Source organism: Loxodonta africana, chromosome 2 (genome assembly GCF_030014295.1).
Source record: "Loxodonta africana isolate mLoxAfr1 chromosome 2, mLoxAfr1.hap2, whole genome shotgun sequence".
Lineage (NCBI taxonomy): Eukaryota > Metazoa > Chordata > Mammalia > Proboscidea > Elephantidae > Loxodonta > Loxodonta africana.
This window is the reverse complement of record NC_087343.1, coordinates 74491960-74507101: the sequence shown is the minus strand read 5'-3', so window position 1 is coordinate 74507101 and position 15142 is coordinate 74491960. Positions and strand designations below refer to the sequence as shown.

General features: G+C 38.1%; 2 protein-coding genes across 7 annotated transcripts in view; one reads left to right on the top strand and one right to left on the bottom strand.

Moving 5' to 3' along the window:
• Positions 1 to 15142, bottom strand: part of CDK7 (cyclin dependent kinase 7) — a 68390-nt gene that overhangs the window by 26228 nt on the left and 27020 nt on the right. Inside the window, exon 12 of one of the 3 annotated variants that reach the window (XM_003408078.4) lies at positions 1 to 15093. This exon is cut by the window's left edge and continues 14242 nt beyond it. The exons of the other annotated variants lie outside the window; for them this stretch is intronic. Coding sequence (XP_003408126.1) covers positions 15065 to 15093 — 29 coding nt within the window. The 3' untranslated portion in view covers positions 1 to 15064. The remainder of the gene's footprint in view (positions 15094 to 15142) is intronic. 3 annotated transcript variants of the gene reach the window in all.
• Positions 1 to 15142, top strand: part of CCDC125 (coiled-coil domain containing 125) — a 41775-nt gene extending 26633 nt beyond the window's left edge. For 2 of the 4 annotated variants that reach the window (XM_010588193.3, XM_010588192.3), the window contains exons 7-12: positions 77 to 159; positions 1478 to 1596; positions 4079 to 4186; positions 5411 to 5585; positions 9416 to 9546; positions 10545 to 15142. In XM_010588193.3, the coding sequence (XP_010586495.1) occupies positions 77 to 159; positions 1478 to 1596; positions 4079 to 4186; positions 5411 to 5585; positions 9416 to 9546; positions 10545 to 10853 (925 nt within the window). In that variant the 3' untranslated portion in view covers positions 10854 to 15142. The remainder of the gene's footprint in view (positions 1 to 76; positions 160 to 1477; positions 1597 to 4078; positions 4187 to 5410; positions 5586 to 9415; positions 9547 to 10544) is intronic. The other 2 variants (XM_064272799.1, XM_010588194.3) reach the window with 2 other exon arrangements.

The window sequence follows — 15142 nt, the reverse complement described above, 5'->3', positions numbered from 1 at the left end:
GTTTTCTGACTATGGAAATAAGAATATTCAAGTAGGAAGTGTTATTATTTATTTGGAGGGATTTTTTTTTCCCCAGACTGAACTGTGAAAATGTAGTCCTCAAAGAAACTCTAAAACTGAAAACAGAAGAAATTAAAATGCTACGGTCTGAAAATGCAAGTAAGTAGTGTTATTTTCATGATTCCTTTTAACATTGTTAAAAAATTAGTTTTATATAGTGCCCTATATTAAGAACACAGATCTCAGTACAGACAAAATGCTAGTATTTGGAAGTAGTATATCTTAAGGCTAATAGAGGGAAGAAATGCATCATTTAGTTTTTATACTCAGTGTAAAGTAAAATCGTACAGCACCAGATATTTGAGGAATCTGAGTAGGTATATCTGTCACTGGGACACAAGTAGGTAAAGTATATAATTATGTAGCTATTCAAGATCATTTTCTCATTATAGAACAGTGTCTTCTGTGACTTTATCAGTAATACAAATATTCGTAATTTTTCAAGACATTTGAAAGAATTTTAATTTTTGTATGAGAAACTAACTTGAGCTGTAAACTTACACCTAAAGCACAATTTAAAAAAAAAAGGGATTTTAATTTTTAAACACACACACACACCCCTTATCAAATGCGCTGCTTTCTGATAAAAGTTGATGAAAGGATATTAAGAGGTGTTCGGTACCAACTTTTAATAAAATTTTAAGATGCTGACACTCCTTTCTTAGCAGAAGCTATTTTAAAGATATGTTTAAAACAGGAGGGGATAAAAGATGTAAGTGAGGTCGTGGGGCAGAGAGAGACGCTTGCTGTAGTGTCGTAACTAACTATGTCAGTGCCTCCAGGGGAGCTCTACCCGCACAGCTGATGCTCCTCAGGACCAGTGATGAGAGCAGATGGCGACTCCTCCCTCCTGTGTTAGATTAGGTCCCTCGCCTTTGTTCACGACAGACTCTGCTCATAACCACAGCTCCCTCTCCCCTTCCCTACCGCTTCACCCTGCAGTAAGAGGGGAAAAGTTACTGTTCCTACTACCCAGTGGATAGCAGGACACCTCTGGTTCTGAATGTTTGGTTTGAGGGACTCTTGTGAAAACTCTTAACTAAGAGAAAAATTTGATAGAGTTTGGATAGCTGTTATGTTTGACATTTATACTAAATATATCACCTAGTTAATGTGTGTCTGCAGTCTCTGAATAATTTGCCTTTGCATGTTCCCTTTTTGAAAATCCTACAAATTTTCGAAGAGCAACTGAGAATCAAATGTAATTCTGTTTATTACCAGTATGTAATTACATATGTATTATCTCACTTGACACCTACTAGTCCTGTGTTTAATTTTCTGGACAGGGCTAGCTCCTGTGGGTCATGTCTGTTTTATATATACTGCCTATGAGAAATGAATATATGCTGTTGGTATAACTAGACTAGATAAAACTGTCATTAGACCTCATCACTTGTTTTTACATGCTTCTTCCTAGTTTTGAATCAGCAGTACTTGGAGGCCCTTGCAATGCTTGATATCAAACAGCAGAAGATGGCTCAGGAAAATATGTGCCATAGCAAAAGCAGCTGCTTTACAGAGATTTCAGCTCTTGAGGTAAGTAAGCATGTATGAAAGCTGAACAGCAGGGACATTTTCTCCTTTCCTTTTCTTTACCCTCATTGCCCTTTTGGTACATGCGCTAAGGTAGCAACATCCTTAGTCATTTGAGACTGAGAGTGAGGGAGGTCCTGGGTCATGCCAAGGTCAGTTCTCAGCTTTGCTGGTATCATGCCCCTCGTGCATGACGTTCTTGGGCACCAAGGAATGTGCTGGCCACTTACTGCCCCTTGGATTTCTTATTTTTACAGTTGTAACAACTTCCCTGGATCTCTGCCTCTCTTTTCCCAGGCCTAAACCACTATGGAGCCCTGGTGGGACAGTGGTTAAGAGCTCAGCTGCTGACCAAAATAAAAAGTTGGCAGTTCGAGTCTACCAGCCACTCCTCAGAAACCCTGTGGAGCAGTTCTACTCTGTCTTATAGTGTTATGAGTCGGAACTGACTCGACTGCAACAGGTTTTTGGTTTTAACAGAGGCTGTGTTAGTAGTTAGCGTCTCCTATCTGCGAAGAGGCCTACAGTTGGAGTACTTTCACACAGTATTTTTGTAGTCGTTTTGTGAGGGCTGCACAGCAGGTATCACTATCCCCAGTTTAGAAAGACAGGAATTTAGGCTCAGGGTTAGGTGAGATTACTTCTCCATTGTGAGATGGTCAATCTCTGGTTGAGCCATGTTCAGAACCCAGAGTTGCTGGTGTGCTGCTAACTGCCTGCTGGGGTGTTAAAAGTCTTTCAGTGTAGGAGTTTGGCTAATAAGGCAAAAAGGGTCCTAGGACTCATAAGAAGTAGGAAGCTAACAGTGGAGTGAGAGGGGCTAGCACTCATTAATGAGAACTTTTTAAAAAGCAATTATTAATAATAGCAAACACACGCATACTAACCAAAAACTCATTACTGTTGAATCGATTCTGACAGCAGAACTGCCTCAAAGGGTTTCCAAGGAGTGGCTGGTGGACTTGAACTGCTGACCTTTTGGCTAGCAGCCAAGCACTTAACCACTATTGCACCAGGGCTCCTTAATAAGTTTCAGATATTGTTTTAAGTGCTATACATTTAATTCTCACAACTACACCATGAGGTGGTACTATTATAATCCCTCTTTACAAATGAGGTAACAAGGCACAGAGAGGTTAAGTAACTTGTCTAATGTCACACAGCTTGTAAGTGGTGGCACTGGGATTTGTACCCAGGTAGTCTGGGTTTAAAGTCTGTGCTTTCAAGAACACTCTGCTCTATTGATTGCCATGGGTGGAAAACTAGTGTCATAGCAAGAAGGATAAACAAAAAAAGCTCAACTGAGAGAACACTCAGGAAAAGGGTGCTTTAGGCCAAAGAGGACCCTGACCCAGTTGATGAAGAGCCAAGACAAAGAAGTAGAATTAGGATTCAAAAGTCCTTGCCAAAGCCTCACATTTTTATATTGGCCCTTCCCAGGTCTTAGCTGCTCTTGGCAACTTTGGCAAGTGGCAACTGTGAGTAGTGGGAAAGTAAAAAGGGATATTACCAATTTGCCACATGTTCACCATTTGTCCAGTCAACTGAGAGTTAACTCTGCTTCACAGTTATCTTTGGTATGAGGAAGAGTTTTCTGAAATGGTCTTTATGCTAAGGGAGGCAATGGAAGCTTCCTCTCTAAAGGTCTCTAAAACAGGATCATATTTTAAATCAGCCTGTCCATGTGAACTTTACAGCAAGGGGAAGCTTAGACAATGTAATAAGTTCCACAAGAAACTTTAAAAGATACGGCACAATATGTTGCAAGACTGCCCCCTTCATATTGGTAGGAATTGGAATATGCTGTGAAATTAACTTGTGGTTAGTTGCCAAAATGGGTCAAAGAAGTAAACCACTTACTTTTATCCCAGCTACGGTGGTCAACCAGGAAGGACCCATGTATGGACTGTTTTCTTCATTGTGATGCATAGATTTTGAGGGATCAGGGCCACAAGGAACTCCAAACAGTGGAGTGGCTAACACATACGTAAGAACATACTACAGGATTATACAGTATTTTCTTAGGGGTGGGGAAGATTGTGTTTTTTTCATTAACATTAAAACTCACCCCTTATTTCTGAGCACACAGCTCTCCCTGGAGGGAAGTGGCAGTGTGAATGCTGGCATCAGGGAATAGCCCAGTCTCAGGAGACCCACACTGTGGATGTGAGTGTTAAGGACTCATAACTAGGAGACTGATGTCAAGGCTAAAGATTTTAAGAGTGAAAAGAAGGAAGAAAGAATTCCTTTATGTTTTTTGTCCAAGTAATAAGTCTTTCCTCATTTGTGATTAATGTCACCTGGATCCTTAAACCCTGGTCTTAGCTTGCCTTCTCCTATTTTTTTTTTTCCCTTTTCCAGTTTCTTTGGATCAGATGTTTGAGTAGTAATGTGCCTGGGATTGTGTGTGGGTGCCCTTGTGTTTAGTGTACTAAAGCAGTGGGACAGTCAGTTAGCAATGGGAGTAATGCTTTTGGATTTAAAGCTTGCAGTCCTTGGAGCCTGCCTTTGCCATGGTCCTGGAGGGAGCCCCTGTTCCTGCGCCAAAATGGCAGCATCTACTCGCAAACTGCTTCTTCAGTTGAAACAAGAGGTACTGCATTATCAGAACAGCCAAAGCTTTGGATTTGTTTCTCTATTAATAGTAGAATAAATGGAAGTATCTGCAGTAACTAACTTCATTTTAGTAATCATTGTCTATGGAATTCTTAGTTTTATAAGATAGAATTAGCTTATAAACCAGGTTTTGTTTACATGGTTTCAGAGTACACATAGTGTTTGGCATAACATCTGTGAAGCCAGGTCCAGTTGCTTACCTAAGTTTGTCGTCAATATTTCCTAAATTCATATTTCTGTTATCTATACATGGCCCTTAAATTACTGTGTAATAGAAGAAAAAGGTGCATTTATGTTTCTTAAAACCACTAGAAGAAATGACATTGATTAACAGAAAGATAAACAGGTATCAGAAAGGCAGCAGGGTATAGGGGAAATAACTTTTGTGCCAGACAGACCTAGGTTTGAATCATAGCTCCATCATTTCCTAGCTGTGTGACTTTGGAGAAGTTAAGTCTTAGTTTTCTCATATGATAAGTGGAGGGCAGTGACTACCTTAGAATGTTGTTATGGGTAATGGAATAAATAGACATATAGTGTTCAGCACAGTGCCATATACATGTCAGACATTTAATCAAGTGGTAGCTGCCATCATAATTAGGCTTGAATTACAAATACAGTACATGAACTGTAATTCTAAAACATTTTACCTTTACTAAAGGTAGGGAATTTGAATTAAAGGCTTCAGAGAATAGAGAAAGCTAGCAGCTAAACATTAGCAATTCACCGAGAATAAAAGAAAGTATGGTTATGAGCATAAGATGACATAGATGAGAGTCAGGGTCAGCTATGGGAGGTATTCAAAGGTGGCATTCACAATTATTTTTGGTGTTACTGTCTGGAATGACACGAGGCAGAATTCTAACGTAGCCTTTGCCATCCTCTATTCTTTCTCATGGGGCCCTTCCTCCTGGAATTTGGGCAGGACGCACACAGGGCCAGTCTAGAGTAGTGAGGTCCAAGAGTTAGAGTAGCAGGGAGGCACCGCAAGGGAAACTGCTGGTGATCTAGTTCAGAGTGGGCAGCTACTGCAGAAGAGAATCAGCAAGTACTAATTAGTCTAAGTAGATGAAAGGCAATAGACCTGTGCTAGGCACTGAGTGTGACCGGAAACAGGGAGACTGCTAGTCAAACTCAGCATTCAGGCAAGAATTGTTCTGGTTTTGCCTCTGATACCTCCCAAACTTTTTTTCAAAAACAGTTGGAACTTTTACAGAAGAGTAAAGAAGAAGCTTACATAATGGCAGACGCATTCAGAATTGCATTTGAGCAACAATTAATGAGGAAAAATGACCAGGCACTAAGATTGACACAAATGGATAAAATGTGTAAAAAAGCAGCAAAACAGATAAATTGGAAGCACCTTAAAGAAGATGGTAACTATGAATTACAATGGCAACAATCAGATGTACTTTAGTTGTTTTTGGTTATTTTTATAATCAACACTAATTATATGATTTAATTGGGCATAGTTAAACCCACATGGGATAATATAGCTACAATTATTCACTTATAGTTGTGACTTATTTAAAATTTAACAACTGTGGAGAAAACGGGGACATTGAATGTTAAGATGCAGATGAGCTACTGGGATCAACAAAATAAAATAACAGGAGAATCTCTTTTTTAGTATTCTTCTATTTAATTTAAACAAGACCAGGTTTGTTGTTAGTGCCACTGAGTTGATTGCGACTCCTGGCAACCCCATGTATGCAGAGTAGATCTGCTCCACAGGGCATTCAAGGCTGTCACCTTTCAGAAGCAGATCACCAGGTCTGTCTTCCAAGGCACCTCTAAGTGGGTTCGAACTGCCAACCTTTTGGTTTAGTAGTTGAGTGCTTAACCATTTGTGCCATCCAAGGACTCCATTAAGACCAGGTTTGGTGTTTGAAAAAATACAGAGAATCACAAAGAAAAAAAAAAAGACTTAGGTTTAGCAGACAAAATTTATAAGAGTGCTAAATGATTAAAGAGGAATGGCCAAGAAGGAAATAATATTGAAAATGACAGTAAAACTCAACATTAATAAACTTTAATTAGATTAAAAAAATTTTTTTTTAATCTAATTAAACTTTATTGAAATGTGTGATTCTGGAAGAGATATTTAGGGGTAGAGAAAAAAATCTTGTGTTAGGAATATAAATTTTTTTTAAAAAATGAAATAGAAGTTTAAATGTAGGTTTTGGTTCACAAACCTATCAAAAATTCATGATCTTTTTTAGTATTATTGTATTACTGTAAACAAAACATATAAAAATAGCACAACAAATAATATTATTGTTGAAATAGATTCCATATAAACAAAGTAGCTCTTAGGCTGTAGAAATTTTAGTTTGTCTCAATATCAATTTTCATTTATCAGTATTTTTCCATTTCAATTAAAAATGCCAATTAAGAAATGTCAAATAAATTACAATTTGAAATCATTTATGAGTAAAGAAAAATTAAATTGAAGTTTATAATAAGTATAAATGTTTTAGCATCTAAGTTCTGACATGACTATTTCTAGATTTTTTTTTATATTTCAAATTCGTAATCCTTATTCCAGTATCTTTTACAGTCAGGTGAACTTCAGGACTCATAAGCATCTTTTAATATTAAAAATATTTAATAGTAGATACTTATTTTGTTTGAAATATTTATTCTTAAGCAGTATTTTTTTTTTAGTATGTTTTAGTAATAATATATGGGTCACCTCTCATAGATTTTAGCATCATTAACTAAACTTTACCCCATCTCTTTCCTGACAAAGTAAGAAGTGGCTTATAGGGATAATGAAAAATGGAAGTAGTAAATCACAGCTCTGAAAGTAGGTAAAAGCTATCTATTTACAGTGTTCATCAGATAGAAGTCAGAGCAAAAGAGAAAATATGTTTACAATTCTCATTCTCAAAAAGGCAGTCTACATTTGTCGTGACATTAAATTCTAAAAGTAATTTCTGACATTATACTTACAGAGGCCATTGAGCAAATATAATGACCAAGTCCTCAGCAACAATTTATAATAAATACAAAATCAATTTTTATATGGCTTTTTATAATAATTTCTTGACAAAAGCTGAAGGTATAAAGTCCAACTCAGAGTAGGTGATTTTACCAGGGAAAAAAGCTAAAGTGGTCCATGTATTTTGCTTTTTAGGAATTGTTGGAAAACACTAAGACTACCATGGACGACATATATGTGGGTGATTTTCCCCAAGCACTTCTCTCAGCTAGGCCCTTGCTAGGACCTGTATTGCAAAATTTTCAATGGTATATACTCTTTGAGGGCAGCTTTGGCATTGTGTTATTTGATGTCATTAGTCGATTCTGACTCGTGGTGACCCCATGCGTGCAGAGTAGAACTGCTCCTGGGGTTTTCAGGGCTGTGACCTTTCAGAAGCAGATTGCCAGGCTTGCCTTCTGAGGTGCCTCTGGGTGGTTTCAAACTGCCAACCTTTTCGGCTAGTAGTCCAGCATGACTTAACTGTTAGCACTATCCAGGGCAGCCATGGCATTGTGCTGTTAATTGAAAGCAGATCCCTTTGGAAATCAGGTTTTTTGTTTAGATGGGGAGGAAAAGTGATGGGAGAGAGAGGAAAAGGAGGGAAAAATAATCTTATTTGCCTGTGACATTCTGTCACCTGTATGGGAAACCCCCAACTTTGCATGGAAGTATGCCATATAGTACTATACAGGCATTGGAGCCCTCATGGCTCACTGGCTTAAGATCTTGGCTGCTAACCAAAAAGGTTGGCAGTTTGAGTCTACCAGCCACACCTCAGAAACCCTATGGGGCAGTTCTGCTCTGTCCTATAGGTCGTTATGAGTTGGAATTGACTCAAATGGCAATGGGCATGTAGACAAAGCCAAGGTTTTTCTTAAGGGGTAGATTCACATTCATTTCAGCACCTGAGTAAGGGCTGAAATATTCCAGAATCCCTGTCTTTCTCAGCAGTTGACAAACCTCGGCAATTTTTCCATAGAAAACACAGCTCTGGGAACTACAGCCCCAATCCTTTACGTCTCAGTGAGGCACCAAGACAGGAAGCAGCCTTTCGAATAACCAGTTCATCTCAGAAAAGCTTTGACAAGTCCATACCAGTTTCAGCAGCTCTTTCTAAGTTTCTTAGTGATAACCTTTTATTAGCGTATTTCAGTAATCTGAAGAGGTACAGTTATGATTGTTACAGGTGATTTTATGTTTGGTTAACACAGTATCAACTTTTCTTCTTGCTATAACAGATTATTAGACAAGTTCTGAGAGAGAGGTTATAAATGCATTTCTTTTTTAAAAGACATTCTTGAAATTTTCTTTGCTTCAAAACCAAAACTCAAACCTGTTGCCACCCACTTGATTTTGACTTATATAGGACAAAGTAGAACACCCTCATAGGGTTTCCAAGGAGCGACTGGATTTTAACTGCTGACGTTTTGGTTAGCTAGCCAAGCTCTTAACCACTGTGCCACCAAGGCTTCTTAGTTTAAATCTACAAATTTTGTACCTTCTGCTACAAATTCATCCTTACTATGGAAAGACATCAGTGTACATGTTTCAGGAGACGTGCAGTATTAAACATTATGCCAATACCTGGGCCAGGTGTTTCCACACCTGTGTTATATTTAATGTCACGGTAATGCCAAGTAGGTAATATTCCCACTGTAGAAGTGGGGAAAATGAAATTCAGAGGATTTAACTCATCCAAGATCATACAGCTAGTAAGTGGCTAAATGAGGATTTAAACTTAGATCTTCCTGGCTCTAAAGCAGTCTGCAAGGCTCAGATACCTTGGGTGGCCTGCGGACATGTTTTGCATAGTGTTTTCAAATAATGTGGATTAGTGGCTAACCTTTAAAATAGAGTTCACATAAAAACCTGGATTTCTAGCTCTTGTGAAGATTGTGATGATGTGGTAATACGGATTGCATTCTCACTAGGCAGCTCTCAGTGGGAGTCGAGTAGTAGCTGTGCCAATAAGGCAAGGCAGAGCTCTTGGTTTTTCTCACACCGTGGCCCTCCCACCTGCGTTTGATGTCCTGGCCCCAAATCTGTGCTATTTGCACTACACTCTGCTGCCTGACTCAACTGTCGTAAAGGTCTCCTGAAGAAGACAACTCCTGACTGATTCAGGAATTAATTAACCTGGGTTCATAGTTACCTATTTTTCTGGAAGTATATCAGTTTTGTATTTTTATGTTTCAGCTGAATTTTCATGTTCAATTTTAGGCTTTCTATCACAAAGGAGTAAGAAAACCTTGGGGCAGAAACTGCTGGGTATGCTCCCTTCAGAAAACAGTTGGAAGAGGACTGAAGACCAGGATAATCCTCAAGAAGTCTTTAAGATGCTAATAGATTTGGTTTGTATTTGTATTTTTGCTTTCTGTTAGAGGTGGTGGTTAAGCTAATCTGTTTCCTATTAATATTCAACTCTTTGCTGCTCTATACTTGACTTTCTTGCCCTTTTCCCAGCTGGAGTACCGTCCTCCAAATTCATGATCTTAAAGAGTTTCCTTAAACTCTTTGAATGTTGTTCTCACTTTTCCGATCCATATTTTCTCTGTGCAGGGTTAAAGCTCTCCCTCTGAAAAGAGGGGTCTCCCATAACTCCAGTTAGCCTTTTCCTCTGCATTTGTATATACAGTTCATGACAAGACCTATTCATTCAGGCATTTTAGAAGTTTTTAATGCCATTCCCCCACATATTATATCCTTTGATCATTACCGGAACCCCCAAATCAGTTCTATTATCCCCCTTTCATAGATTATTAAACTAAGACACCGCGAGACTCACATTATATCAACGTATTTGCCTCTAGAAGGAGGGTTAAAATTATGTTTATATATAAAATATAAACAGTTTTATATATTAAAAAGTAAAATGTTCTCTTAAGAGATTAAGTACATGTTGATATTTTAGTTAATGGAAAGGCTGGCAGTTGCGGCTTGGCGGGAGGAAAGACCTGGTGATATGCTCCCATGAAGATTACAGCCAAGAAAACCCTATGGGGGCAGTTCCACTCTGTCACATGGAGTCCCTATAAGTTGAAAATCAACTTGACGGCACCAGGCAACAACAGAAAATATATATCTTTTTTTCTCTCCCCAGATGACTTATGAGATTTGCAATAAAAGGAACACTGTCTTCTTTCTTTAAAAAAAAAAAAAAAAAAAAAAACCCTCGATAACATTTAGCATCATGCTTGGGAACTGGTGGAACCTAATTAATTCACATTGAGTCACTTGACAAATTTGAGGATTGAACATTTTTATAAAATACTATTTCTTTTGCTGAATGTAGCTATATATTCTGTGACTTATTGACTAACTGGTATATTTTTAATCTGTGTTCATGCAGTTGAATGATAAAGAAGAAGCTCTGGCCCATCAAAGAAAAGTTAGTTATATGCTTGCTCGGGCACTGGAAGACAAAGACACTGCCTCAAAACAAACTAAAGAAAAAACTCCTATGAAAGAGATGCTTCCATTCAAAGACCCCTGGCATAAAACTTCAGAATTGTCTGTTGTGCATGATCCTATATATTCAAACGTCCAAATGTTTAATTCTCTGGGCTGCATTTGTTCAGCCCAGCACCCTCAAACAGATCAAAACTACACGAGAACTCTTAAAAAGTCCCGTTCTTTGCCATCAGGTATCATGTTTTGAATATTGCCACATCTTGAGAAATTGTATGTTTTCCAGGTATTTCTGAATTTTAGGAGGCAGCTTAAATAATCAAATGTTATGGGAACATATTTTACAAGAAATTTATTGGTATACTGTGTTGTTTTTTTATTTGTTATATTAATATATTTTATTAGTTTTTCAGTTTTCTAAAATCTTTAAAAAAAAAAAAAATTTGTAAGAAAAAATTATTTAGATTGGCCATATAGGGTTGCTCTGAGTCGGAACTGACTTGATGGCAACAGGTTTTTGTTTTTGTATAGCGATATTATGGAGCACTGGTGGCACAGTGGTTTAAGAGCTCGGCTGCTAACCAAAAGGTCAGTAGCTCAAATCCACTAGCTGCTCCTTGGAAACCCTATGGGCCAGTTCTACTCTGTCTTACATGGTCATGAGTTGGAATCAACTCAATGGCAGGGGGTTTGCTTTATAGAGATATTATAGGATATTAAATTGGCTAAAGCAACAACATACCAATGTAAATTACTCATCTTAAGAAGTAATAATGCCTAGGATTGACTGATGTTAATTTTTTAAAAATATTTATCTTGTTTTATTTGCCTTTTTCAGGATTTTTCTATTTTCCATGTAAAGTAATAAAAATTTCCTTAAGTTAATGTAAATAAAAAAATTATGATGGTGGGACTTTGGCAGAAGTATATACAGAGTCATTGCTGGTTACCTACGTAGACTTTTTTTTTTGTCAGAATGGTGACATTTTGTAACTAGGTCTGCACAGAATTCCAGCAATCAGACCATTTTGAATTAACTTTTTGGTGTTGATGCTGAATTTTAGGCCATTTAGTTTTGTCTACAAATGTTACATAGTGTCATGGATTGAACTATATCCCCCAAAAATGTGTCTCAACTTGGCTAGGCCACTATTCCCAATATTGCGTGGTTGTCTACCATATTGTCATCTGATTTTCCTAGGTATTGTAAATCCTATCATCTCTATGATGTTAATGAGGCAGAATTAGAGGCAGTTATGTTAACCAGCCAGGATTCAATCAACAAGATTAGGTTGTATCTTGAGTCAATCTGTTTTGAGATACAAAAGAGAGAAAGCAGAGAGATGGGGAACTCATACCACTGAGAGTGAAGAACAGGGCGGGGAGCGGGGAAGCATGCCCTTTGGACCTGGGGTCCCTGTGCTGAGAAGCTCCTTGTGCAGGGCAAGATTGATGACAAGGACCTTCCCCCAGAGCACACAGGGAGAAAGCCTTTCCCTGGAGATGGTGCCCTGAATTTGGACTTCTAGCCTCCTAGACTGAGAGAGAATAAATTTCTCTTTGTTAAAGCCATCCACTTGTGGTATTTCTGTTACAGCAGCACTAGATAACTGAGACACGTGGTAATAATCTTTAATAACTTTTAAGAATATTACTATGTTAACAGCATTACAATATGTCAAAGGAGATGTCAGCAGTTATAAAACTAATGATCTATAGTGAAAAAAGTTGGCTATGTGAATACTACTTAAATAGATAACATTAGGTTTATAAGATAGCAATACAAGTCATTTATAGTTGTGTTAAAGGATATTTTAGCTGGCATTAATAAAAGCAGAAAGCTTAACAAATACATTTTGAAAAAAGGATGAATGATGGGAAACTACTGCTATCAGATGTTAAAATGTATTGTCCTGATAGTAATATAAAGCTACATTAATCAAAGCAGAATAGTACCACCAGCTCAATGAAATAGAATATAAACTATACATAGACCTTGTTTATGTAATTATTTAACATAAAAGGTAAGGAAAGGGGTGATTTGAGATTATTTAACAATACCAAAAAGGGCTGTGTAGATGTTACCACTTTTGAGAAGTTGTATTGAAGTATGGAGCTGATCGTTGCATAGACCATGGACAGTTAACAGTATGTATTTAAAGTTGTACTACTGCATAATGGTGTATTATCCAGACTCTATTTGTACTGCTGGTATAGCAACATTTTTTCTCTGTTTCTTGCTTTTTAAACTTTGTTTCACCACTAACTTGCCTAAAATGCAGTCTTAGCTGCATGTTTATTTTTCAATAAAAATTAAAATTTAGCCCTCCCCCCGCAAAAGCAGTAATTAGGGAATATATCCAGTACTGAATGGAAATCAATTTGTGGAATCAAGTATAATCATAAACAAAACTCATTCTAGCTATGTGTGGTGCACTGTATTGCCTTTATATTGCCTTTCCAGCTATGGTCTTACAACTCTCACCAAAAGATTGGGTAAAAACAAAACCCACTGCCATCGAGTCGATTCTGACTCACAGCTACCCTATAAGACAGAGTAGAACTGCCCCATACAGTTTCCAAGGAGCGCCTGGCGTATTTGTAAAGATTGGGTGGGACTATGCAAATGAGACATATGGCACCCTAATGTAGCCCACCAAGGGAATTGGATAGCTTGTTAATAATGTAAATAAGGTACATGGCACGCTTGTGGGGGTGGGACCATGCAAATGAGGTATATGGAACCCTAATGAAAGGATTGGTCAGTTTTGTCATCCTGCTAGCCTTAAAATGAGCCATCCCAGAGGCAGAAAGGGGGGAACCTTACTACCACCAAAAAAGAAGAGCTAGGAGTGGAGCCTGTCCTTTGGACCCAGGATCCCTGAGATGAGAACCTTCTAGACCCAAGAGACAGTGAAAGCTGTAACACTGGAGATGGCAAGGGCTGGTGAGAAGCACTGGCAGGGAAATGGTGGCACAGAGGTACCAAAACCAGGAGACCAGCAGGAGACAGCGCAGTGAGCTTCCCAGCCCACAGCACGAGAAAGCTTAGTACCTTTGGAGAGAGGAGGCTTGCTGGCGGAGTGGAGTGCCTCCAGGCACTTGTCGGCAGAGCTAGGCTTGCTGACCCATGAAGCTAAAGAGCTGAATGCCTTTGGGCCAAGGCTTACTGGTGAAGTGGGGTGCCTCTGGGCACCTACCAGTAGAGCTAAGGAGCTTTGTAACACTTGCCCCAGCAGGGCAGAGCCTGGACTGAGGGGCTGAGGGCTAGAGAGAGGCCTGCTTGTGGGCACGGCTGAGAAGAGGCTGTCCTGATCTAAGAAGTGTATTCTGAGTTGGCCCCGATCCTGAGTTGTAACCTGTTGTTCTCCTAATAAACATTAAAAAATGTGTGAGTGGAGGTACATACAGCTTCTACAGGCACAAAATATCTTTAGAAGGAAACAAAAGAAACTTAATAGTAGCTGCTTCTGTAGAGGGGAGCTTGCAAAGGTCAGGAGTGGAAAGACAATTCCACTTTTTCTTTTTAAACTGTATACATATAACTTGGGTTATTTTTCCTAATTAAAATGCTCCCAGGTGACCCTGATGTTAGGTCAAGTTTTGGAGTCAAGGATCTAACCCCTCCCATGCCAAGACCCTCTAACTAAGGATTACTCTGTCCTCTAATAGGCTTTCTTGGGCTTAGCATTGAGGTCTGTAATATTCTATAGTTGTTTTATGGGACAGCATGAAGACATGAAATCTACAGATATCCCCAAAATTACATCTTAACTATTTGTTTCAACTGCCACCCCATTGTCTTAGTAATGCCAAAAACTCCTTTGTGAACACTCATTTCTGAGTGGTACAACTGGAGAAGTCCACATTCACAAAGTGAGTGCCTGATGCTTCTGTAGAAGTTTGGCCTTATTCTTTTCAACTCAATGGACTTTTACATAAGGGGATAAATATAAAATTTAAATAGAAACTACAAAACAATCTGTATTATGGATTTATACTTGTTATAACAAATTTTGCCAGTAAAATTTAAACACAGAAGGTAGCTTTTTTGTTGTGTAAACTGATACAACTGCTGGAGAAATACGGCAATATTGACACATTAATAGAAAGTGCATATGCCTTACGGTGTCACAATTACAAGTCTAGGTACATACCTTAGAGAGATCCTTACATATGCATACAAACATTGCATTTTTTGATAATTGAGAGAAACCGAAAAGAGACTAAACTATATCTCAAAGAACTGAACTTATTTCACTTATCACTCTAATCAGAAAACCAGAATTAAATTTATTTTAAAATACATTTAATAAAAACCCAAAGTTTCATATATTTTACATGTATAGAATATTTACAAATTCAGTTCTACAGCATTTGCTTAATATTTACTATTTTTCCATCATTTGCCTTTCTCACTATCTCCTTCAGCAGTGAAATACTGTCCAGTGTTCCCTGTAATTAAAAAATTAGTTTCTTGGGTAATCCTCCTAGGAAGTAAAAAAAAAAAAAAAAAAGTTGTTCACTTTTAATCTTATA